This window comes from Dermacentor andersoni, chromosome 7 (assembly GCF_023375885.2).
Source record: "Dermacentor andersoni chromosome 7, qqDerAnde1_hic_scaffold, whole genome shotgun sequence".
Classification (NCBI taxonomy): Eukaryota; Metazoa; Arthropoda; class Arachnida; order Ixodida; family Ixodidae; genus Dermacentor; species Dermacentor andersoni.
In genome coordinates this window covers 155,957,912-155,985,387 of record NC_092820.1, presented here as the reverse complement: position 1 = coordinate 155,985,387, position 27,476 = coordinate 155,957,912, and the positions used below count along the sequence as shown (strand labels likewise).

The 27,476-nt window shown below is 45.5% G+C and overlaps 1 protein-coding gene across 1 annotated transcript in view; it reads left to right on the top strand.

The window, feature by feature from the left end:
• The window catches only part of LOC126533525 (uncharacterized), a 56,429-nt gene that overhangs the window by 13,190 nt on the left and 15,763 nt on the right, over window positions 1–27,476 (top strand). The window contains exons 2-4 of the mRNA XM_072289544.1: window positions 1,730–3,171; window positions 5,143–6,546; window positions 27,191–27,320. Of these exons, the coding sequence (XP_072145645.1) occupies window positions 2,434–3,171; window positions 5,143–6,546; window positions 27,191–27,320 (2,272 nt within the window). The 5' untranslated portion in view covers window positions 1,730–2,433. The remainder of the gene's footprint in view (window positions 1–1,729; window positions 3,172–5,142; window positions 6,547–27,190; window positions 27,321–27,476) is intronic.

Here is a 27,476-nt window from a genome sequence, read left to right as displayed (position 1 = left end):
AAGACAGTTTTCGGCATCTTTTCTATGTCGTATGCGTTATTAGAAAGAATGTAAGCACTGTGTGCTTTACTTTGCTGAGTGCTTGTAGCCTCTGCCTTACGGGGCTATGAGCCATTGCACTTTTTGCTTGCTTACGGGGGCGCTAGCCATTGATGATTTGTAGTTTTTGTTGACGCACACAAAAATACACGGAACCCTAGCCATATACGGCATCGATGTAAAGTATGTGCCAGCTGGGCCACTGGGTACGCACCACTGGGTAGGCGTCCCTGAGAATCTACCCCTGAAACCGCTGAATATGCGCCACTACGGCCGGTGGGTATGAACCCCTAAGGGTATGGGCAACTGTGGGCCCTGGTTATGTGCCACTGGATATGAGCAACTGGGACAACTGGATATGACCCATTGTATCCGCTCTTCCATGACCCGCTCTTCCATTTGATGCCAACTTGGGTGTGTGCCATTGGGGTCATTGTGTTTGTGCCACTGGGTGTCTGTCAGTGAGTGTACTGGGTATGTGCCGCCGCTCTTCAATGAACCTCTTTGACGCCGACTTGGTTCAGTGGACATCACAACGAACAACACCTACATCGTGCATTACGTAGAGGTCAATACAGTTCAAGTAGCACAGGAGGGTTTGCAGCGAGATCTAAGTCTAGTAGGATGAAGACCCGGATTTCCGTTTACTGCTATGTCACCCAGTGACTTCGCATTTTGGCGCTGTAATTTGACTGCCAACCCGTAACCGTTCCCAATCGAGAGACAACGACGAAGAGCTACATTTCTTTGCTACCCGTGGCTTCATTTTAGCAAGAAGGAGACAGGGTTCATTTCGTCAAGTGGGGACACATGCGATATAGTTCGGGCTCCGTTTTAAATAATGACGTACTGTCACTCGTTCACGATCCCAGACATATCACAAAATGAACACAGCTGTGCTTTATGCCTGTAGTTTCGCAATCGGCTGGTATCGTCGGCCAAATCTGACGAATCTTTTCTTGACAGTTTAATTCTCGACGTGCCACACATACTACGCTGACTTAATGAACACCTCGAAATTGAGATTTAAGCAGGAGAAACCAACCCATATATTCTACACTAGCTCTTTTAATACGCTTACGCGCCGTGGTCGACCAGCGGCTATGGCGTTTCGCTGTTCAGCTCGAGGTCACGGTTCAATCCCGGCCGCGTCGGCCGCATTGCAATTGGGGTGAAGGGCAAAAAGCGTTGGTGCGTTGGGTGCACGTAAACAACGCCTGTTGGTCAAAATTATCTGCAGCCCGCCCGCCCTCCCCCCCCCCCCCCCCCTATCTTCCTTAACGCGTGCCTTATAATTAAATTGTGGTTTTCTCACCTAAAACCTTCGAGCTTGATGTGTTTTTTATAAGTGGAAGATAATTTCCAGTTGTTGATAGTTAAGTACATCGAGTACTAATGAATTAATTACTGTATTTAGCTATAACAAAAAGAACATTTCATTGTTTTTGTAGAAATTTACTTCGAAGCCAGAAAGAATGGTGAACAAGTTTTTATAATTTTTCTAATGTGGAACCGTGTTTTGGCATTGCACTGCTAATCCCCATCAGGATCAAGGTGCAATGAGGGGAAAGGAGGTACTTCTTCACAATGCTATCGCTTGCTGAAATTTACTGAATTCGAAACTCACTGTGCTCACGATGACACGAAGTACGTTTCTAAAACGTTACCATGTCAATTGTGTATATTCCAGGGCCGCAGGTCCAGTGAAGAAAAGAGTGCACTTGGAAGCTCATCGAGAGAGCCTGCTGGGCCGCCTGCCAAAGCAAACGGAGCGTAATCGCGGACATGGTGGACAATACGTCGGGTACTCCTTCACGAGAGCGCTACTTGGTATAAGCCGCCAAAGAGCGCTTACGTGCCACAACGATTAGCACTCCGCTCCTGTTCCTTCCCAACGCTCCACTATTCGGATTTCGGCGAGGAAAGAAGCAGCGTCGCCTTCGGCGAAGAGAAAAGCGGACATTTGCAATTCTCGGCAAGTTCTCCAATCCCCCAGAGCGGCGTTGTGCCATTTCAACATAAGGCTCTACGTCTGCATCTACCGTGTGTTTGTCAATTTTAAAGGACCACCTCGCTCGTTCCGTAGAAACTAAACGTAATATTCTCAAATGTAAGGAAAAAAGGATTTTTCTTGTACATTTTGTAGAGCGTGATAGAAGAGAAGGAGAACAAAGACTGCGACTGCTCTCTTCGGTTCGTGGCCTATCCCCTACAGTGGGTGTGTGCCATTATTTGAGGTTTCATCATCATCATCATTTTATTCGTCGCTCACATACCTTATAAGAGAGGAGAACAACCAGTTCGCCTGAGCTCTCCTATATATTGCTGCGCCAACTTCTACCACCCAAATCTTCGTGCTGCTTGCCAGTTTTCCGGCTGCAAAACTCGGAAACTATGACGTCGTCCGGAGTGGCCACACACCCCGCCGCAATTCAAGCCTTCCTGGTGCTCATAAAGCTCCTTGTGGCCATTTACGACATCGTCACGCTCCCAGTCTACGCCGTTTTCCAGAAGCCCTGGGTGTACTGGAAGAGAAAGCGCGCTTGCTTTGCCAAGCCCGTCGTGGAGGGAGACCCTTCGTCACCCTACCGACGTTTGAAGAACAGCTCGATCGAGAGTATGGAAGGCGTCAAGACCTTGGACGAGCTGGCTCGAACGGCTATCAGCCTGTACGCCCAACGGTCAGCCATAGGAGTCCGACCAGTGCTGGGTTACAATGAAGAGAAGCAGGCCAACGGCAAGGTGTTCAAGAAGCTCGTACTCGGCGAGTACGAGTGGAAAACGTACGAAGAGGTGGACAGCAGAATCGACTTGACAGCGCGCGGTCTCCACGCGATAGGTGCCAGGCCCGGTCAGTACTTGGCCATCCTGGCCGAGACGCGCTTCGAGTGGCTGTTGACGGCGCAGGCCTGTTTTCGTACCAGCGTCCCCCTGGTGACGCTGTACGCGACGCTCAGCGACGACGGAATAGTGAGCGCCATCAACGAGACGCAGGCGACGCACTTGGTCACGTCAGACGATCTTCTGCCGCGTATTCTGAGTGTGGTGAACAAAATGCCATCGCTGACGCACATTGTCTCCATGGAGAACCGTAACTCCAAGCCGTTGGAGCCGTCCACTCAAGGTCGACAGGTCAGTATGCTTGAAACGTTTCCCCCCTTTTTGTTAAAATATTTGTTGCACAGACACAACACTACGATATAAAGGTTATGTGGCTGGAGGGGGAAGAAAGCTTTAATTGGCGTAAAGGCGGAGAGTTTGGCTGTAGGAGCACTCACTCCTAGCCTTTTACTTCGCACTGGAGTAAAGAGTACAGAGTTGACAGGGGAGAGTAGACGAGAAGGATAGTACTGTGAGCTAAGTTCTTGCTTTACTGATGTTGTACCTGCTCAATGTCCGTGAGGAGAGACTAGGACAAAACTATGCACACAGGAAGTATACACACACTGTATTTACACGTAGCACAGTGTCGATAGACATACTTTCTATGTTAACTGTACCAGCGCGTCAACGGCGTCGCAAAAAAAGAGTATTTTATATGCGTAAGAATGTTTTACAGTGGATTTTTCTTGTTAAACACCCAAAGGTTAAAAAGAAACCCAAACAGAAAGGAGCAGGCGCTCGAGTCACCTGCACTCAGCTGCCAAGGACCGAGTTCCTTTGACGCTGTTAAATGTTCCAAAAACCGGGGATAAGATTCCCAGAATCGGCCATATGCGCTCGAGGAGTGTTCTTATGAAACCCAGAGCATCCTAACGCAGTGGCTGGTAAACGACAAACAGTATTCATGGATGAAAATCATTGCGAAACCGACTCAACGTAACTTTTGTGCAGGCGACTGATGCAACATATGAAGTACGCGAACGTACAACATGCTGAAATGAAAAAAAAAGACGCTCAGAAACGCAGGAAAACAGCTCACCGACTTCTGGAATTGTATCCACAGGTGAATAAGACATACGTCAATAAATGTACAGTCCAACGCCTTTATAACGAAATGCTTGGGGCCTCCAAATAATTCGTTATACAGGTCACTTCATTGTAAAGGTCACGCCTCGCGCACCTCCCAGTCAAACTTGGACAGATTTATTGCTTCTTTATACAAGCCACTTCCTAGAGACGTTCGTTGCTGATGCGCTTGACTGTATAAACAAGGCGGCTGTGCTTCCACCATGTGCATGGTTGTATCATGATTGCCGGTCCTGTTTCTTTTGCTCTGCATAAGATGTATTCACAATGACGCGTTTTGCCATGACACCTTCCACGCACATATGTTTTGCCTGCATAACCCAGTCATTTTGTAAAAGCCAAGGTGTACGGATTCGAGTACGCGATTTGTTTTAGAGGGAACGCTCTACTCCTCGAGGTACAACTCCCAAGCGCGCTCCTCAGCGCGCCTTTGACGACTCCCAACTCCTCAGCGCGCCTTTGACCTTCAGCCGCCGGCGTGCACGTGTGATGGTGTGACGTCACGTCACGTGATCCGCTACAGACAAGCGTCGCAGCTGCGTTCGCTCGAGGCTCGCCGCTGTGTACCACGTGACTAGGCGAGGGATTAAAACGCTAAAAAAATTTGGAGGATACTTAAGGTTCTCCTCTAATAAGAGTGGAACGCGATAGCATTCTAGGATCCCTGACTGCTTCTCGTGCTTCCCGACAACTGGAGCGTATGTAACCGTAATGTTTACCTGAAAACGCTGGCCGCGGGACCACTTTAGTAGAACCACTACCGCATATTTGACGAGTTGTTCGTCGTGCCACGTTGCATTAGCAATGGTGAAAGAATAATTTTTTCCTTCCTCGTAATGGTGCCTGCCGTTATCAACTAACATCTGCATATAGTTTGGGAAGGTAATTCGAACATATCTTTAAATGAGAGAACGCTACATCACTGACTATAATGTAAGTCTAAGTTTACTAGCTTGTTTTTAATAAGACTCGCTAGAATATTCACAACAGATTATTCTGCCTTCTTGACGTTCCTTAAGTAGATTCTACAGTACATTCGAATAAAATTATGTGACGTTGGTACAGTTATTGGGAATGCATCATATTTTGTGACGGCCGGGCATAACGGCAGGCTTCTCGCTTTTTTTATTGCAGATTGTTCCGTTTTCTAGTCTCGAGAAACGTGCCGAAAGCTGCGAGCTGCCCTCATGCTCTCCAGCACCGGACGACGTGGCCATTGTCATGTTCACTAGCGGCTCCACGGGGCTGCCCAAGGGCGTCGTCTCCACGCACGCAAGCCTTCTTTCAGCACTGCACAGCTTCGCCGTAGGCTGCCAGAGGTATGACGTCTCGACCTGCAACGACACTTACGTGGCCTACTTACCCCTGGCACACATGTTCGAACTGGTCGCCGAGCTGCATCTCTTCGCTGTTGGCGCGCGCATCGGCTACTCCAGTCCTCAGACGCTCACTGACAACGCTACCGCGTTGGCCCGGGGCTGTCCTGGCGACGTGACGCTTATACAACCGACTCAGATAGCAACAGTGCCGCTCATACTAGACAGGCTTGTCAAGGGAATCAGCGAAGCAGCTGCCTCGAAAGGACCGTTGTTCGAGGCTTTCTTCGACTTCGCTGTGAAGTACAAGAACTTCTGGCTAGACCTTGGCTTTGACACGCCTCTCCTCAACCGAGTTATCTTCAAGAAAACCAGCGCAGTACTCGGCGGTAACGTCAAGGCCGTCGCCTGTGGCTCTGCACCGCTGTCCAGGGAGACCCGCCGGTACCTTCGAGTCTGCATGTGTTGCCCCATCGTCGAGGGTTACGGCCTCACAGAGACAGGCGGCGCTGCTACCATCGTGGATGCTGAAGACGTTAGCATGAACGGCGTAGGAGCGCCTCTACCAAGATGCTACATCCGGCTGGTCGACTGGCCAGAAGGCAACTACAGCGTTTCGGACCGTCCTAACCCCCGCGGTGAAGTCCTCGTTGGTGGACCGGGTGTCGCCAAAGGGTACTTCAAGAATGATGAACTGACTCGTGAGTCGTTTGGCGAGGAAAGCGGTATACGCTGGTTCTACACCGGCGACATCGGCGAGATGTTCCCCGACGGTACGCTCAAGATAATCGACCGCAAGAAGGACCTGGTAAAGCTCCAATACGGCGAGTACGTTTCGTTGGGACGCGTCGAAATGATTCTCAAGACCTGTCCGCTCATCGACAACATGTTCGCGTACGGCAATTCCCTGCATACGTACATCGTGGCGTTCGTGACACCGAACCACAAGCAGCTGCTGCGCCTAGCGAAGGAACTTGGCAAAGAGGAGACGTCCACTCTGAAGGAGCTGTGCGAGGACAGCGACGTTGCGAAAGCCGCCACCGAGTCGATCCAGGCATTCGCGCGCGCCAGCGAGCTGCACAAGACAGAGGTGCCGCTCAAGCTGAAACTGTGCGCTGAAGAGTGGACGCCCGACTCGGGACTGGTCACGCCGACGTTCAAGCTTCGCAGAAAGCCGCTTCAGAACTTTTACCAACGCGACATTGACGAGATGTACGGGTTGGCATAGGACACCAGACTGGTATTAATGCGCACGGCTTTCTGGGCCGTGAACTATGGTCCAAGTGTCCTGATGTACAAAGTGCCTAATGGTTTTTTTATTTTACAACGGTAAACAAGATGTGTTTTAATTTTACTAAACACAATTAAACATTTTATTTTACCTAGCCGCGAACTGAATAAAGTCTTCTACTGCCGAATAATGAAGTGCACAGGCGGTGTGGCTGATTCAATTTGGTCTATTTAGTACACCGACAGCTTCGTGCAGTTCTACGTAGGATACCTCTTAAACAGTGCCGTCCTGGTGTGTTTCCAAGTCCCAGTCTATCGTTCGCAGAACTTCTTGCAATCAGGCTCTGGATAAATATTCTATTTTTGAGGTCTCCTAGCTTGCTCAGTTATTTGATCGCCCTTTGTCACTTTCTCTTTGGCTGGCCTCCCAATCAGTGGCAACGAGCCTGAAATACGACTGCGAACTTGGTTATTTAGCCCTCATCTCTTCTCATTAAGTGGTCAAACCTTGCTCGAGTTTCAGTCGAGACGTTCTCTACTATTACCAGTCCCTGAGATACAGCTCTCTTGCTTGAAAAATTTTTCAACACTTAAAACGATAATTGTTCAAACAAGAAAGAGGAATTCCTCGTAAATCACTGAAATTTATTTATTTATTTATTTATTTATTTATTTATTTATTTATTTATTTATTTATTTGCATGGATAAGGTACGAGTTGAGCACTAAATTGCACAGCTGCGGAGAAAGCCACGTCGGAAGACGTGGTACTGGTAGATTGTTCCGAAATGCGGCAGCCATATTCGACTCAGGATGCACTTGTCAATCAACCAATAGTCTTGCTATGCATTTCAATGCAGCACAAGCGAACCCTTTGTTGTGGGTGTACTGTACTCAATAGTGTTTGTCACGTCGATGACCATCGTGCATAGACGGAGTACAAACAAAGCGATATGTGCTCTTGGCCGTGAGACGACAGGAGGGGACAAGAAGTGGCCACGCAAGCCCGCACAGTGGAACGAATGTTTGCTCCTCGATGTACTGCGGTGGCAACAATGCTGGCGGACTGCGCTTTGCAACAACCTAATACACCGTGGATATGCGCGTCGCAGTTATCGCGAGTCGCGGTTATACATGCTTGCACTTATCTCAAAACAAGCAAACACAGCCAGATAGGCATTCAAAAGAGCGAATAGATGCGGTTGTTTACATTTCTCAGCGACATTGCGTTACTAAGATTGCGGGTGACGGTCAGTAGTTTGTATGCGAAGACAAAGCAACCAGCGACCCGCCATGGTTGCTCAGTGGCTTTGGTGTTGGGCTGCTGGGCACGACGTCCCGGCATCGAATCCCGGCCACGGCGGCCGCATTTCGAAGGGGCGAAATGCGAAAACACCGTGTATTTAGATGCACGTTAAAAAACACCAGGTGGTAGATGTTTCCGGCGTCCTCCACTACGGCGTGCCTCATAATCAGAAAGGGGTTTTGGCACGTTAAACCCCATAATTAACTTTTTTGAAGTCATATCAAACGACAAAAGACGTCATTCGGTCCGTAACCTCATATTGAAATGTGTGCTACGCACACGTGCAAATAAAAGAAAGATGAACTGAATAACACAGCTGGAATTTCAAGTATGGTTCAGTCTCTTGGAAGTGAGCGTGATCTTAGGTCATACATTCAAGACACCCCGACAAGCCAATCGCCAATCTTTGCTGCAGAAATTAAGTTCTTCGGTTTCACACGCGAAAACAACGCTCCGATTATGAGGCGTACCTTATTGGGGCGCTACAGAAGAATTAATTTTGACCACCTGCGATAAATTTTTTTTATGCGAGGGTTAATGCCTCAGGGCGTACAGGGGTATGAGATGCAGGTGAATAAGGATGATTAAGTGAGCCTGCGGTTATATGACGTGCACTTAAATAAAAATAAACGGGCGGTTTCCTTTTTTTACTTCGTTCGCCCCCATTGAAAAGTGGCCGCCATGGCCGGGACTGAACCGGCGCCCTCAAGTTCCGAAAAGAAGTGTAATAACCACAAAGCCAGTCCGCGGCGGGTCATTTCATTGAAGAAGGTAAATAATGCTTAAGTGACAAGCAAAAAAGAGCCAGAAACCTGTCGCTTCACAAGGACCAAATAGGAAAGAAACAAACAAGTGAATGAATGAATGAATGAACGAATGAATAAATTAACGAACAAGCGCATGAATGGACGTGTAGGCGGCCGGTAGATGCAAGCCGTCTATCCTCTATCGAGAGCGGTGGCGATTATCCGTGCCGGCTGGATAGCGGAGCTGCATTCCGCCGTTCTGGTCCCGTTAGATGTAGAATGCAGATCCTTGGAAATACCGGCACGTACCTTTTCTGCGAGATTGGCCAAGAACCGGGTAGGTCGAAGCAATGTACAAAATTCGAGAACATTTATAATAGGTGAGTTAGAATTGAAACACAAAAGTAGCCTGGAACATCCTTTGCCTTGCTTTAGTTTGCTTCCCTCCCAGAGTGCCTTACACCCCGTATGGTGGTTGGCGAATAATCGGTTGACTTAAGAGAAAGATAACCCGAGTCTGAAAAGAATCACTATTGAGAAGTGTTGAATGGCTAAAGAAATGAACGCAAATAAATTTAAAGAATTTAGCAAGGAAATCGTCCTGATTCAATTATATACCCCGCATAAGCTGCACCAACATCCCTATGACAATGTCCCATTGAAGAGGCTCCCGAAGGTAGAATATTAGGAATGGTTATGTGCACTCTAGCACTATGAAATTTCCCTTTTATAGTTTGTTTTCTTAATGCGGAAAAACGGCGGCGTGACAGAAAGGAGTGTTCTATTGTTTCATCTTCACCACAGTATGAGCACAAGGAGGAGGGCGCCAGACCAGATCGACGCATGTAGTAGTTTAATGCAGTTATCCGACATTGGAATTTCATTAAAAGGACTTCAACCTTTCGGTTACAGCAGAAGTTTCTGTTCAAAGGAAATAGGAGGCGTCGGTAATCACTTAAATTTGTTATTCATAGGCTCCAAGAACCTTGCAAGATTGCCCGTCTCCTGAATGTAGCAGCAGTTACGAAATCAGATACAGGAACGATCTGGAGAATGGGACCACTTATGGTAGGTCTAGCCAAGCTGTCTGCTAATTCACTAATAACTAATCCTTTATGACGAGGCACCCACACCTGTATAATTAGTGTTAAGTGATAAGGTACTAAACAATGAAAGGTACGTCAAATATGTGAGCCTCTATTGCAATGAGAGCTGAACATGAAGATAAAGAGTCTGTTATTTTAACAACTCCTGAGATTTATAAGTTCACGTTTTGGAGAGCCGATGTAAATGCCAGAAACTCAGCTATAAATACTGGTACGTAGTGAGGAAGTCTTAAAGAGAAGGACCGGTCAAAATCGGAAAATTTCAGTTCCAGATTCTTATTTGGTTTACGATGCATCTGTCGCTAAGAGAGCGTTATCTTTAGCTCCGTTAAGTGATTTTATAATAGCCCATCTAATATATTGCAAGAGAAGTGTTTTGCCTTGTTTGGGTACATATCGTCAAAAATAATCAGGAAATCCTGTCTCTCACTGCCAATAGGAGTCTGTCACTGTCATGGTCTGTCTCACTGCGAATAGGTGTCTCTCACTGCCAACATAATGGTACATCGAAGGGACCAACAAGTGCCTGAACGAAGACGACCTGAGGCGTGTGGAACCGAAGCCAGGATGATTGAAAAAAATATATTACTGCTTGAGAAAAAAATATTTGTAATTTCATAGGGGAATTGGTAGATCTTTAGGAATGTTTGGACCATTAATAACTAAAATCCGCACAACAGAGACGGCGGGACGTGGAGAGGGACAGACCACAGCTGTGGTTAGTGTCCCTCTACTCGTCCTGTGGTGTGGCGCTGTTTTCTGTTCGCAGTCACGAACCAACCAGCCCAAAAGCGTACTCTTCTGAAGAGACGGTAAGTGAGTTTCTAGGTACAGTACGTCGTTGGCAACAAACTTTCGTAAACCAAGGCACAGGCGTAGAGCTTCCCGTTCCAGAAGAACACGGGGATGTTATTTATATACCGGCGCGCCTAAATATGGAACACATCGAAATTTCGAAATTGGCCATACGCACATTTTATAAATCTTCGCAAGAGAGCCTCTCTGCATCCCCGATCAAATGTTACAAAGCCTTCTTAGCATTCCCACCGCTCGCACGCCTTTATTATTTATATGTTCAATGTGCGTGCGCCAACTAAGCCAGTTATCATATATTGTCCCCAGGTACTTGACCGAGTCCACGTGAGGTATATTCTGCAGGCGGCAGGTAATGTTTATATGTATTGGATCCATTAAAGGAAAAACTATAATTGAGCAATTTCTGACGTTAAGGGAGAGGTGAATATTCTGTAACCTGGTTTCTATGGCATGCAGATATGTTTGCAATGGACGTTATAAAGAGTGGATGTCATGGTCTAATGCAAAAAACGCGATGTCATGTGCATTTATATTTATGTATATGTCATTATGACTAGGTATAGAGCTTAGTAATATATTAAACAATAAAGGTGACGTGACAACTCCTTGTAGAACCCCGCGCGACTGTCGACGTCTATTTGACGAACATCCTTGCGAATAACAATAAAATTCTCGGTCAGTTAGAAACTCATTAAATGATTGTGTTATCTTCTTAAATCATTCATAAATGTTCTGAAATCATTCTGTTATCTGGGAAATAAAGGTTTTTAATCGATTCAATAAAACTTCATGTTTTACACTATCATAAGCTATGTAAAGCTACTATGTTTACACTATCACTATCATATATGTAAAATTACTAGAGCTGCAATTTCTCTCTGGCGTCGTGCTAATTTGATTCGGCTTTCTAGGTGTCCATAAGCATGCCAAATGGAACAGCCAGACCTAAAGCCAATATGGAAAGACTTGAGTACATCTTTGTCCTCTACTAATTTCATAAGGCGACCATTTAGAATCATTTCTATTGATTTAACCAAATTAGAAATCCGAGTAATTGGCCGAAGACTGTCAAGCGTGAATCCTTCACCATTCAATTTAGTGGATACTGGAATGTATCCATTAAAGTAAAGTAGAAAAGTTTATTACGTCTGAAAGGACACCTGAGAACTCCTTGAATAACATTTTAAACAATTTTGCGGTTACACCGTGAGTACCTGGGGCGCAATTTGGCATACTGTCCACTGCCGTAGCCAGTTCCATCACAGTGATCTCAGCAAAATCATCTGACTGGATTCGTAGCTTGGGACATGGATGTAACAGGGAAGTGAATCGTATTTTGAAACACAGATGATGTTCGCCTCGATGTCAGTGAGGGAAACTTGAAGATGTTGTGGATGTCGCGAAGTCACCTTACAGTATATAGGCAAAGCTGTGACACTGATTGCAAAGGGGTCGACTGTTTATTAAGATAGAATAGGGAAGCCATTGAATGGAAACCATACACGGACGTCAAACTACGAGTCAAAAGTTAGAATTTCGGTCTCCTTTCTCTTAGACAATTCTCCACCGAATCCCCCTCCAACGACCCCGCACGTATCTAAAGGCATCCTCGCCCCATCGTTCGTCCAATCACACTGCGGTGCGCGAAGTGTGCACACAACAGGGCTCCAGGGCTACACTATCCGGAGGTCCAATGCGTCAACGCCGTTGCCACAAATCCTTTGCAGTGCAACGAGTCTCTTGTCTCACAAACTCGCAAGACACACTACCCCGAAGAAGACACTTCCAGGCTTCGAGTCCATTTGCGGAATGTTTCGGCGTGGTGCGGTTCATCGGCGAGGGGTAGGCTTCAAAGCCACGGCACTGCTTCTGCGAAGCGACTGGCGGAGGCCCCGACTCGCAGTCTACTCGCTTACGCGCTCTTCTTAAACCGTGGCTCCCCCACCCCCGATGGCTGTAACTATCCGCCGCCGTCTTGATGTCGAACCACGCGTCTCTTCTGACCACCCCGCGTGACTCTTACGTGCAGCCGCCCGAAAAAACAACGCTGAACTCCACGAACCCTTTGCGATTTCTGCTAACATCCGCGTCATTTCTTCTCTTCTGAAAACCATAGAGGCAATGTTACTTGGACGCGGGAGTAACTTTCTGCTAGGAAGAAAATTGAAAGGTACACGCTTGTTTTTAGGCTTTGATAGATAATCGAGATCTTTCCAATCGTAGCCGTCTTTTGTTTTAGACACTGTGCGTTCAAATATAGTTCTGCAGAACTCATAAAGACGCCAATTTTTTGGACACTGCTTATATAGCAACTTTTTCCAGGCTGCTCTCCTTCTTTTATAATCGCGTGAACAGTTGGTATACCACCAAGGGCTATAACAGTAACCGTTATATTAGATCTTGATGAGCATTCTTTATCTACAGCTCGTGCCTGGTCGATCGTCCTCTTCTTTTCCGGCCATCATAAGCTTCCGATACTGGCGCCACTACAAAATACTGCATGTGTTAACATTGGATCTGGCACCCTGTTTTTCTATTCTCTTATTTTGTTGTAGCGCAAGCTGAACAAGGACAACAGAAAGGCACATCTGACACACACAGCGAATAAGATATGCCGTACCAACAAGCCCCTATAGCTATCCTCATCGATTTCTATTCTCCTTTGTGCGCGTGTGCGCGTGCGTGCGTGTGCGTGTGCGTGTGCGTGTGCGTGTGTGCGTGCGTGTGTGCGTGTGCGTGTGCGTGTGCGTGTGCGTGTGCGTGTGCGTGTGCGTGTGCGTGTGCGTGTGTGTGTGTGTGTGTGTGTGTGTGTGTGTGTGTGTGTGTGTGTGTGTGTGGAACAGCTTGGCTAACGTCAGCTGGGACACCTTATATGCAATACATGTGGAGACAAGCTTGGCAGGCAAGGTCATGGAATTTATGATGTCCGGTGTGCGGGACTTCTTTCGGGAGGGTGTGTCGACGTACACTTTGTTGCGTAGGACTGATAAAGAGAATGTTGAGTATTGGGTCCCGTCAGCTGGGGCCAGGCGCATCATTTATGGAGTGCTGTTACACTCGCACTTGGAACAATGGTATCAGGATACAGCCGCAGGAATGTTTGCCGAGCCATTTATCATTTCCTCGGTGACACAAAAAGATTGCCCTATTAATATTTCGGATTTTCTATTATTTATTTATTTCTCCTTCAATAAAGCAGAAATTTAGAAAAATACAGTGAGAACCCCAACTCACAGTTATTATATTAGTACTATTTTTATTCAATATTTCCCTTGCTCATTTTTACGTCTTGCCTTTACTTGATGTATTTTATTAATGAGTTCATGTTACTATTCTTATCTATGCAAGGCTGAATACCTTATTATACACTAACTTACTTAAATAATTATCGGTTTACTTCTCATCTTCGATTAGTCATTTATTTTCCTTTTTTATTACCTAACTATTTATATTATTAACTACATTATTTCATTTATTAATCACATTACCACCGGGTTCGCGGCCTATACCCCAGAGTGAGTTTGTGCCGCAATTTGCGGCTTCATCAGCATCATCATCGGAAAAAGAGAGAGACGTTCTTCTTGCCGCGGGCCGCGGCGTCCGATTTGCGGCCTGCCGTAACGATGACTGTTTACTGTTATTTTACCTGTTTGTATTCCAGTACACAATGTAAATAAACCTTAATTTCTCTAAGTCCTTCTCAAAGTTTTATTCTCATGTGACGTAGAGTCAAACGCCGGCCCTGATCCTATTAGCGTGGAAGTACCAGAACTTTCCGCAGGCCAGTCAACGCTAATAAGTGAAGAAGTGCAAGGACTAAAGAACCAACTATTAACAACAGAGAAAACCCTATCTGACCTAACTAAGAGAATGGCCGATATTGCAAAACATTACCATTCTCTGCCATCAATTATAGCCGAACTAGGACTTATGAAAAATAACACCGTTCATACAGCACGCCTAACAGATGATATTGAGGCATGTTTGGATGACGCCAAAAACAGGTCGCGACGTAACAGTCTAATTTTCTACGGTATTTCAGACGCGAAGCCATCTGAATCGTATGCTGAATCTGAGCAAATAATCATTCGACATTGAAGTGACCACTTAGGTAGGGATATTAACCGTAAAGGAATCGACCATGCGCATCGCTTAGGCCGCCACACAAGCGGGAGATGTAGGCCGATAATAGCGAAATTCGTGTTCCACAAAACAAAAGACCGGATCCTTTCAAACGGACGTAAGTTGAAAGGAACGCCCGACAGCATAGGTAAGGATTTCTCACGCAGGGTTCAGAACGCCAGAAGTCACTTGATAAAATTTGCAAGACACAAATCTGTTCCATTCTCCCCACGCTATAAAACACTGCACATCGGATCGAAACACTATCTTTACAATGAAACCTCAAAAACAATGCAAGAAATCCAATAGCAACCATATCGACGTTAAGCAGTTATCGCCAGCTCTCACCCGAGACAAAAGGCTAACCTTCCTTTTTCCGTAATCTTCACTAACATTCGAAGTTTCATACCCAAATGCTATCACCTGTCTCATCTTGTCAAGTCTTCAGATAGCAGTATTCTGATACTAACCGAAACATGGCCATCAAGTGATGTTGCGGACTCAGGAGTACTCGCCGATTTATCGAGTTCCAATGTCTATAGGAAAGACCGCAAAGGCACTGGCGGGGACGGTGTTCTCATTGCCGCCAGTAAACAATTACCATGTTCTGTAGTAAACATTGACTCCGACTTAGAAAATTTATGAGTATTATTTCAAGCTTTACCACAATCTATATTATTGGGTGTTTGCTATAGGTCCCCATACAACTATCCTAACTTTTCTCGCGCATTTAATAATATTCTAAACCAGCTTACCTTGACATATCCTAAAGCCGATCTCGTTCTTTTTGGCGATTTCAATTTTCCTGGTAGTAATTGGAGCGAAGAAACTGCAACCGCTAACACAACTGCAGCTAGAGATTTTCTTGATGTTTGCCTTGAATATAACGTAACGCAGTTAATAACTCAGCCCACACGTGTCACTTGCGATTCCTGTAACATTTTGTATTTAGTACTGACAACCCATCCCGAGATCCTGTTTTCGATTCACTATTTCCTCGAAATTAGTGACCATAATGTTATTCATGTAGATTTCAGTTTTTGCCCTACTGCCGATCCCTCGCACAAGAAAAGAATAACGTTATACAATAAGGGTAATTATGATGCCATAAATAACCAACTTTGCGGCTTTTTATCGACATATGAGGCCAATTTTTACCATTATTCTGTCCAGGAAAACTGGCTCACTTTTAAGCAGAAACTAACCGAGCTAATACACACGTTCATCCCTAAAACTATTATCCGTGTAAACAGCCAAAAACCATGGTTTAACAAAATTTTGCACCGCCTCGATAGCAAGAAAAAACTTTATTCCGGAATTCCAAACATAAAGGGGGCGCCCAAAACTGAGACAAGAATTATGCAGCCGAAAAATCTTATCTCACAGGAATCCGTAACGCCAAATTCGCTTTTTTTTAACAACGATTTGCCTAATATGTTAACTAATAACCCCCGTAAGTTTTGGCAGACAATCAACCCCAAAGCAGTAGCTTCTATCACTCTTACTGACGACTCAGGGGAGGTTATTTCTGATGCTGAATGTGCCGATGCTTTCAACAAGGCTTTTCATCTGTCTTCACTACAGAAGTAGACATTTCCTTACCTATGTTTTCATGTCGTATCACGTCTTCCATGCCTGAAATCAGCTTTTCTGTCGATGGTATCTCATCCCTCATCGAAAAGACCAAGTTGTCATTGGCATCTGGGCTGGACGACATTAATGCGAAACTTAAAAAATGTATGTCACATTGCTTCGGCTTATCTTGTTTTATTATTTTCGCAATCTCTTTCAACGGGTATCATTCCATATGACTGGAAAGTGGGAAGGGTCGTTCCCATCTTCAAATTCGGTAACAAGAACTCACCTCCTGAACCACCGACCACTTCCCTTGACCAGCGCACCTTGCACATTCATAGAACACGTCATTTACTCTTACATCGTGAATTTCCTCGACTCTCATAACTTCTCTCACCATTTTCAACATGGGTTTCATAGGAGTCTCTCCTGCGAAACCCAGCTTGCCATCTTTGTTCATGACCTTCACGCTAACCTTGATGTCAACGCGAAAACCGACTCCTTATTTCTTGACTTCGCGAAAACCTTTGATAAAGTACCCCACGAACGCCTAATTTTAAAATTGCCCTTCTTAAACTTGCGTCTGAACGTACTAAATTGGATAAAAGAATTCTTGACTAACCGTTCACAAGTAGTGCTTACAAATAAATTATCCAGCCCACTTCCAGTGCCATCGGGGATGCCTCAAGGCTCTGTCTTCGGTCCTCTTCTGTTCCTAAGATACATTAACGACCTACCTTTGCATGTATCTTCTAATATCCGCATGTTTGCTGACGACTGCATTATTTACCGAACCGCTACTAGCCCATCTGACCATATGATTCTGAAACAAGATCTCGACCACATAGTACAATGGTGTGATGACTAGCTAATGTCTCTAAACCCTACAAAATGCAAGCTCATTTCTTTTACTCGTCGTCAATTACCCCTTCACCTCACTTATAACATAGCTAACGTCCCTGTTGAATCAGTAACCACTTATAAGCACCTTGGAGTTACCTTATCTAACAATAAGTCTTGGAACACGCGCACTGCTAAAGTCACGTCATCAGGTAACAGAACTTTGGCTTTCTTAAAACATCATTTACGTAACGCTCCGAGACACGTAAAACGACTTGCATACAAATCATTAGTGGGGGCTAATTAGAGTACGCATCTCCCATCTGGAACCCGCCAGAAGTAGGTCTCACTAATACCCTAGAATCCGTTCAAAATCGTGCTGCTAGATCCATTCATGCTTCGTATTCATACGAAATCAGTGCTTCATCCCTCAAAGCCACGTGTAACTTATCACCCTTCTCTTATCGCCGACGCATTGCAACCCCCTCTCTATTTCACAAATTCTTTCACTCGCCACTTAATTGCGCTCCTTACATTATTCCTGCAGCTCACATATCTAATCGCACTGGTCATGTGTCAGAAGTTTCTCGCCCGTGTGCCTGCGCTAAAACATCTTCTGCTTCATTTTTTCCCAGAGTAGGAAAAGACTGGAACGGCCTTTCTCGCAGCATCGCCACTATCACCTGCCCGTCGAGCTTCATGCATAGCATATTAAATATAACATCGCACTGATCGTTGTGTCAACAATATTCTGCGACAAAAAAAGGCCATCCCTTATGTAATACCCCCTGGGGTGTTTAAGGAAAAAAAATGCAATGAAATGAAATGTCGACTAACTCCCGCACGCAATGGGAAGATAAAATACTCCTTACTTGACATTCAGATTTTACCTCACGTCGCTCATCACAAGCGGGACGCAGTATATCTGGGAGATATAAAATGAAAAAAAACATAAGAGAGAAATTGATGTCGCTTTTAAACTATTTCTACGCAGTCGTCGCCTGTTATGCAGCTCTCCAAAGGCCTGACGGGAGTTCGTTCACCCCAGCAAAGGCACGTCATTTTACTCTTTCGCATACATTACGGCACCGCCCCTTGGTTACTCGCTTTGCTTATTTATATCCCCGACTTTCCTCTAGACGCATTGTCGAATATGTTCGCGTTCGCTAATTAACGCGATGGTAAATTAAAGCGAAATCCCGCTAAAAGCACGTCTGAAATGCGAACGCACCGGAGCGATCTTCGACAATAAAATGAGCGCTGACGCAAGAATTGGCCATGCGCCTCTTAACCGAAAGGCCAGTCCTCGCCAACTTTCTTCCGCTATCGGGGCAATTACGCAGCCGACTAGTTGCATACTAGCTGACTAGCGCGCTGTCTATGCCATCATCAGCGCCGGACCTTGCAATTGTGTAAAAATTGCCGTGTTTTTTACCTCCCTCCCTTCCTTTACATCAGCTTCTATTGCAGCCAATAGCATTCTGCCTATTCCTTCTTGATCTTCTTTTTCTTCATTAAGGCGACTGTCTCTTTAGTGTAGTCACCTGTGCCTGTAACAACCCCGTCTCTATCGATCTCTTCGCTTCGTCTTTTGTTCTACCAGTTATCTAAGCGTCTCTTGCTTATCTCTGCGACTCATCAGTTAATGTTTTCATCCACTTTGAATCCCAGCGTTTCCGAAACGTGCCCGTTCCTTACGGTTCTTCCTAGGTGGGATAAGGTACATTAGGATGAATATCTTGGCATTCCAATACGATGTGCTGACCCGTCTCTACGCTTATCCTGCAGGAGATCAAAATGTTGGAGCGCCACCACGGGGCAAGAAAAGAAACGAAAAGCGAGCTTTCGCTGAGACCACGAGCCCGGATCATGTCTCTTGTAATCTCCCGCTTTTCCCGCCGCAGTTCAAGGACAAATATTTCTCTTGGTGCTAAGCATTCTTCACTGAGTGCAGCCACTTTATTTGCAGGTGGGGCAGAGGAGGGGGGGGGGGGGGGGGTAACGAGGTATTTCACCGTTTTGGTGGGCCAATGCCGGTGATAGTACAGTCTAATATTAGGTGTCCCTGGGGCGATCGCTGGTTATGTGCTACTGGGCTTCAGTGTTTTTTAATCTTACATTTTGCCATTGAAGCATTTTTTCTTGCCCATTATAAATATACATACTGAAGCGTATACTCTCTACATAACCGTTCGCTACACAAAAATTACATTATTCATACACCCGTTCTTGACACATCATGAATGTCTTGCGTTACGAAGACGTCAACGACTTTTGAGTCCGCCAATTCTCTCTCTCTCTCCTTCTCTTTGTTCGTGTATACCTTACAGGACTGAACACACCAGAATGCCACTTTAGTAGCGGAATGCGTAGATTTCCGCTGCGTAGCGAATTGGTGGTAGTGGGTGTTTGCGCGTTTTTGTATACTGCAACGGTTAATTGGAAATGGACCGCGCAATCAGTAAACGAATAGAGTAGGAAGCCGACGTTGCAGCACTGGTGAAATTGTAGCTGATCAGTCAAACCGCGGACAGCCGTTGTGGTGACACTGCGGGTACTCTGTATCCTGAATTTTATTGGTCGTGCTGCTGAAATGCACACACTAAGTGTTTGGCTTAGTGCTCACCAAACGATAGCTTAATGCCCATGCTATGCGTGACGCTTGCGTAGGTTTGTTTAATGTTGACCCAAGGTGCATAGCTATAGAAGAAGGCTCAATTTTGACGGGCTTGGACAAGCGGCTGTGACAGTGATGTCACGTACCGCGCAAGAGCGACAGACTGTAACCAACGATGTGTGTGCCGTGTTATGTGCTCTCTATCTCTTCTCCCCGTCTTTCATCCCCTCCCCATCCCGCTCCCATGTGTAGGGTAGCGAACCGGTTAAGCTAAACTGGTTAACCTCCCTGCCTTCCTTCTCCATTTTTTCCTTCCTTCCTTCAATTTCGAACTAATTAGCGGATGTTATTACCATTTGAAATAATGAATTCATGTTGTTTTTTATAAGTCAAGTTCAACCAGAACAAGTCTTCCACAGGAAGGCGAAAGTGACGAAAGCTGTTTCGGCGACGAATATGACGAGTACTACGCATGCAATATTCAGGGCTCACATTGAGCAAGTTGAATCTGAGGCAATGCGCGCGGTGGGATGCTTTCGCGGACTCAGTAACCAGGGATCTGGAATTGCGAGGCGATGCCTTACTTACGATATATGTAAAACGCGTGTGCGCCCTGCCACGTAATTCAGGCCCGTCTCGTTTTTCGGCATCCCAAGTTGCAAAACCAAGCCTCCCGTTCTTAAGAGGCAGACGCTCTGCGTTTCACCTTCGACTCCCAAGGTTTGTGGCCAACAACATTTGTAAATGAAAGCATGTTTACGAAGTAGTGACCATATACACGAAAAGTTTTTATGCTAGGATTACTAGTCAGAGTAGATTACAGCATTTCCGCGAACTTGGACACATCATTAGCTAACGTGGCTTCAAAATGGCATAGTGCACTTCGAACGAAAAGTTTCCAATGATTTTCTATTTTCACAGCGGAGAGTTTCATATTGGTTGGCAATCTTCATCGGGGAAGATCACAGTACATTTTTGTTAATGAACCACATAAATTTTTTCTTGCTCATTGGTCGCGGCTACACACCCCTCAAATTGTATTGGTACAGACATAGCTGGCACCAGTGAATGTACAGAGTCGGCGCGTTGACTGGAGTTTGACTGGAGTCGACTGAAGATCGAATTTCACATTCTTTCCCTGAAATCCTAAACTAACTTTCGTTCCGTCATTTATGTTACCAGATACAAGATTACCTTGCCTACATGCAGACATGCAATAGTATAGCCATTGATGTTCCGAAAGCATCTTTTCTCATTCTCTATGTTGGTTCTTTGCTTTTCGTCTTCTGGATCCATAACTTCGCGTAACGCAAGGGGGGCGATAAACAGACCAACTCCTGACTGCTGATTTATATTCATAGCAGAACTACTTGCAAATCTTCCGGCGCTACGCAAACTGCCTCAGAAGAAATTGTTCTCTGTCATTGCCTGTCTTTCTGTGTGTCCTTCGCATTCCCCGGCAGTGAACCCAACTCTCTTAATAATTCGTCTTTCAATATATAGCTCCTGCAAACGTACGACAATAATTTCCTTTATTATGTATGCCTGATCAGCAGGGCTTGTATATCTAAACGCAATGGCAGGCTTGTTATCCGCAAAGTCGCCCAGTGGACCTGTGATTCTTATTTTTGCCGTAACGGGATAAGTAACTGGAGCAAGTTATGAAAATTTGGCTTACAAACAATTTCAACGAACAATTTCCGGCAACATCTTCAGATTTTTATTATCTACGTTTCTGCTCGAGTAAAGAACGGTTTCCTGCCCGTCAGTTTAAGTTTCATGCATCAGGTTAAGCTCTCGCATCTTCCAACAACTTTTTTAATTACATAGAGCTGGTCTGATGGCGTTCTCCTTATGCCACACATGCAGTGAAACGGAAATGATAGACCACACCTTTTTACCATGCCGCGGATACACAAATAAGAGAAATGTCTCTAAGCATGCGATAGCATACTTTAGATTATGACGTCGCGACTTCGGAGTGCTTCACGGGTGACATTGCTCAAATGTATATATGTGTTTTCCGAACAAATAATAATAATTGCACACTTTCACTTACCGAAGTGATGTTTGTATGCCTGTCCGCATTAAAACGCAAGGAGCCTCAGCATTCAACACGAACTAGTTTGAAGTGGTTTGTACCTAAGACCCGTACTTAATTATGGCTGTCAAATGTTGTGCTACACCCTCCCGCATTTATTAAACAAAGGATCTCAATCGATGCACGTATAGCTAAACAATGTGAACTTTGTTATCTTGTGTTTGTTATCCGAAAATGTTTTCACGCTGCATCTTTGTATGTTTTCGTGTGCCACTGCCAAGTCTCTGTAGGGTGCGTCGGCACCGTAAAGCCTTCTCATTGGCTTTTTGCCGGCGCACCCAACACCAGAAAGATGTTAAATAAACATATTGTGTTGTATAGCATAGTATTGCATTGTATTGCATTGCATTGCATTGCATTGCATTGTATTGTATTGTATTGTATTCTATTGTATTGTATATCTCACAAAGATGTGATTTCACACGTAGTGTGACGCACGGGCGTACAGTCAACACACCTCGAGAATACGGTTAGACGCCTCCAAAGTCTGATAATAATAATGTCGCCTATAATCCTGTAGAGAAATGTGTGACCGTTGGTGGGATGAAACCTTTGTCTTCCAACATCGGATATTTCTTTTCCTTTATTTCCTGCTATTTCCTTCCGACGCTCAAGTTAATCTTGGCCTGGTTTCTCAACATTTCACTCTCGTCGATTACAGAAACCGTGTCATCTTCTTGTCTGCACTATACTATGCATTGTGAGGTTGGTTGTATCTTTCTTGAACAAGAGCTGTTTTAATTTGTTTTTGTTGATTTTGCCTAGTAGGCTACTACACCTTGGTTATTACCTCTTTTGATCATTACACGTGCATGACCATCGATTACTTGTGAAATGTACTTGTACAGTGACTGGTTATGACACCTAATAAAATGTTAGCGTGATTTATAATTATTATGTTATTACTGCTGCCGTGCTCAGTGTCTATATCAATGGGCGTTGAGGCTCGTCAAGCAGTAGTTTGTGACTGCTTTTATCTCACCGTCCTCACTATTTATTGTGCTAAATAAGCTGAAATGAAAGCATGATTTCCGTTTCATTTGAACTCGAGTCAGTCACATATCTACTTATATTTGTCCCTCTGAAAGTGTGCTGACACCCGCGGATTCTTGTGGGTAAGGCTGTCGTTTTTGGCCGGGCTCTCTACCGCTTGCGTGTGGAACGGTTTGCCGCGACAACATGAGTAGCATTTACGTGTTGCTGGTGCCCTTGGGCGGCGGCTTTATGCAGTTGAATAAGCCTCTGGCGATCCCAGAGTAACTTCATGCTGTGATTCCTCATTACCGGAGTAATACCAATGCCGGACAGGCCGATCGCGGTCGAACAGTGTGCAGGCCGCCTGACTAGGCTTGCGTTGCCGACTAAATAAAAAAAATTATGGGCCTTTACGTGCCAAAACCACTTTCTGATTATGAGGCACGCCGTAGTGGGGGACTCCGGAAATTTAGACCACCTGGGGTTCTTTAACGTGCACCTAAATCTAAGTACACGGGTGTTTTCGCATTTCGCCCCCATCTAAATGCGGCCGCCGTGGCCGGGATTCGATCCCGCGACCTCGTGCTCAGCAGCCCAACACCATAGCCACTGAGCAACCACGGCGGGTTTGCGTTGCCAACTCTCTGAAGTGGGCGTTACTTGCCTCTGCACCGGTGAGTGCTCATAGCACGTCACTCCTTCTTCAACGCACCAACGGCCTCGCGGGAGGCGTTTACTCGCAGCGCTGTCCCCTTGAGACCCTGCTGAAGCTCTGTACGGCCGTGGCTGTGCCCGCTTGCGCTGTAATCGCTTAGAGAACAATGTGCGAGCCTTGCCACTTAGTCGGCGGTTGCGACGTTTGCCGGTACACAGTGTCCACAAAATAACTTAAATTCGTGGCCTCTAGTTTTCAGGGTTGAAACACTCGCTTCGTGTCTCGCACAGTGTAGGAATTGATGGCGATTTCGCCACCGCGATGAAGGTTCTGAATCTGGTTCGCGCTATTGTACACACGGGGAGGGCCACTCTGGTGGTGACACGGTTCCGGCCAACATGAGAAGTGTTGCCACTTCGGAAGTTAACACCTAGCAGCTGACAATTGAAAACTGTCCCGTTCGCGTTGCATGATACGAAGCAGTTAAAAAATAACTGCCGTGTGGAGGGGTTCTCGAAAAGAAGCTCTCGAGATTTTCTAGAAGAGGTGTCTCACGTATATGCTGGCGCAGGCAGGGTGAGGTGCGCCGGCACTCTAAACGAAACGCTTCGCCGTAGTCAAGCTCATTCAACCCAGCTCGCTCGCCCATCATGCTCCACCCACATACGCAAGTCGAGGAGGCGAGCGCGCGGTCCACTGCGCGCATGTCACCTCCTCGGTCACGTGGTCATGCAGGAGCGCGCATGTTCGTCTCGGCAGACGCGCGGCGCCTGCTCCGCTGCTCGACAAAGCCGACAGAGCCCGCGGAGGCGAGACACGGACGCCTTGCCGTACACGCTCTCCGTCTCTGTCATCGTCGTCATCCACGACAAAAGGTAAGCGAGCATTCGGGTCTACTCGACACTAGCTTTATATACTTATTGGTTTGTTCATTCGCATCCTCACATTGTGCAAGAAGGCTACCTAACCACTTGCGCGGAAAAATCAAAATGCCCATAATGGACAAATCAACAAAACTGTCCTAATGAACGTTCTGATATCTTAGGGTAGATATTGCAATTTCCGAATAGAAGCCAGCGAGCTCTCCCAGGCATACTCTTCTGGAACGAATTCGAAACGAGCGCCAGTGTTAAAATAAGCGTCATCGAAGATGCGCTACATACACTGCTGTGGAACTTACGTTTTTTAAACGAAACAACTTTTATAGCATTACAAGAAAATAAAGTAAGAGCAGTATAAAAAGAGCAAGTTAATTTCTCTTCTTTTCTAGAGTTATTTGTTTCCTTCGCCACATAAGTCCCTGCTTCCTTTAAATAATATTCAGTTGATGCTCGGCAGTTCCATGGTTTCCTTTCTACCATCCCTGTGCAGCTCTTAATGCCGGCGGAACCTCTCAACATTTTCCGCATTGAATCCAAAAATTATAACTGGAACGCCGATGTACTGTCGGACATTATCTGAACGGATGTTTCGAAAGTGGTCTCCTCCTAGGACTATGTTCTCAGTGGATATGCCTTGCGAGCTCACGGGCTTAGAATTCATAACTTGCAACAATCTGCCGTCACGCAGGAAGTAAATAAACTATGGGATTTTACGTGCCAAAAGAACTTTCTGATTATGAGGCATGCCGCTGTAGGAGACTCCGGAAATTTTGACCACCTGGGATTCTTTAACGTGCACCTAAATCTAAGTACACGGGTGTTTTCGCATTTCGCCTCCATCGAAATGCGGCCGCCGTGGCCGGGATTAGATCCCGCGATCTCGTGCACAGCAGCCAACACGATAGCCACTGAGCAACCACAGCGCGTAACGCAGTAAGAAAAGCAAATAATGTCCGCCTGATTGATCCGGCTTTAGCTCAGGACCTACTCCGATGCGGCTTATTCCAATACATTTAAAACGCAGGAACGCTTTTCCGAGATAACCACTGGGCCCATTTCAATGGAATTTCTTGCACGTGAGGGAAAAAATTAAATTACAGTGACTGCTCGAAGCAAAATTTTAATTGAGGACCTGAATGTCTTGAAATAAATTTTCGACAATTGGTTAAGTGAAAAAAAAAACGGTAGCATGAAGTTTACAAATAAGCAGCTGTACACCACGAACAGACGTTGCAATTCTGTAAACTGCAGCCATTAGAGCATCCGAAGAATACAAATTTGATGTGTCTATTATTGTCTTACGTGAATTTCTTACATTGTTTACATGGGTTTGCAATAGTTCTGCTCACATAATAGTGATATGTTTGAAATCCACTTATAGTAGGTAAATTTTGTCCGCTTTAGATGTACTGTGAGTTGCAATTCACAAAATTGTGATGTTTCATTGCAGAGTTACACGGCTGTAAACGTGATAGTTTAGTTTCCTGAAAATCTACGATTTTCAATAATTTTCATTAACACAATTCACGGCCTTAATCAAAAATTAACTGCAAACAGTCGCTAGGCTATAACTTTTTCTTTCATACTCAAATAACCTCATCAAGTTTGGTCCAGTGGTAGCCGAGCAAAACGTTTTGTCCTTTCCCGCGCATTGAAATAGGAGCCCCGCGAGCCAAAGCTTCCTCTCGAGCAGTAGAAGTGTAATGCTCCCAACAGGACATTTAAAAAATTCCATTAGCTCAAAAAAAAAAAAGAAACGCTGTTTACCGGGACATGGGAGTCACACATGTCGTTCGTTCCTAGAGTATTGTGGCTGCATCCGTCGCTGTTAGCCATGGAGTAAAACTTCGGTTGCGGCTTGTTGGTACATAATATTTCCAAGGCGAAAACATTCAGCGCGAACACCAGTGCCAGTGCTTGTTTTGTCTCTTCTTTGTGGGTTGTGCTGGGTGTCTGCGCTCAATTATTTCACCTTAACAGTAGTCATGTAGTGTTGGTGTCATTGCTTGGGTTTGCGTTGAATACGTGTTGTTGACAAACTTTTGCGTGCTGCAAAGGAATGCGCCATTGACACTACATCTGAATGAATGAATGAATGAATGAATGAATGAATGAATGAATGAATGAATGAATGAATGAATGAATGAATGAATGAATGAAACCTTTTATGCTCGCAGGATCGAAGGGGCATCGAAAGAAAAAAAGGAAAATGAGCAGTACTTGAAAGGCTCCACATTGTTGTGGAGCTCCGCTTGTTTCAATACGGCGGAGCATGAAATCACGACTGAACTGTAAAATAAGGGCTTAAAAATACGCTTTGCTTGTTTGAAAATCACATGGCTGTCAAAAACAAACATTGCACACGAAGTTCGAAACTTCGCGTTGAGTACTGCGCAAAAGCACATTCAATGCCACGCAGTTCTCATGGCCGACCGATAACCACAGGGAATGCGACCGGACGGTCCTTTACAGAAGCAATGCTTTACCATTACCACCATTGTGGACTGTTCAGTAACCACACTAACCTTGTGCCTCTGCTCAAGTGGGGCAAATTTATCCCCCAAATGAAAGTTCACGTTTGTAAATTAAAAATAATTTCTGAGGTATTCCGTGCCAAAACCACCATGCTATTATGAGGTACGCCTTACTGAGGGACGCTGCAGTAATTTTAGTCACCTAGGGTACTTTTTATGTGCATTTAAATCTAAATGCACGAACGTTTCTGAATTTAACTTCCATTGAAATACGGCCGCCGTCACCGGTATCGCACACGCGACCTCAAGCCTAGAAGCGAGACGCGATCGCTACTAAGCTACAGTGGCGCGTATACGGTTCAGGTTGTCGAGCACACATGAAAAATTACACTTTTTTTGGCAAACCTGATACATCTGTGTCAGGAAAAGCTCCTCCAGAGACGTACAATCTTCGTGAAAGATACTGCGGGCTGCGTTGCCAGTGACCGCCATGCTCACCACAGGCTGTTCAAAAAGGAGTTCTCGGGACGCACCACATATTTCAACGCCCTGGGTGAACGAAAAGAACCTTAGTGCGGCCAACCGGAGTTTGTCAGGAGCCCCACGGGAACCGTCAAACACAGCCTAACGGCATATACGCCCTCGAAAGCACGCAGTAATTCGTTTACTCTTGCCGAAGGCATTAGATCTCGATAATGCAACATACAGC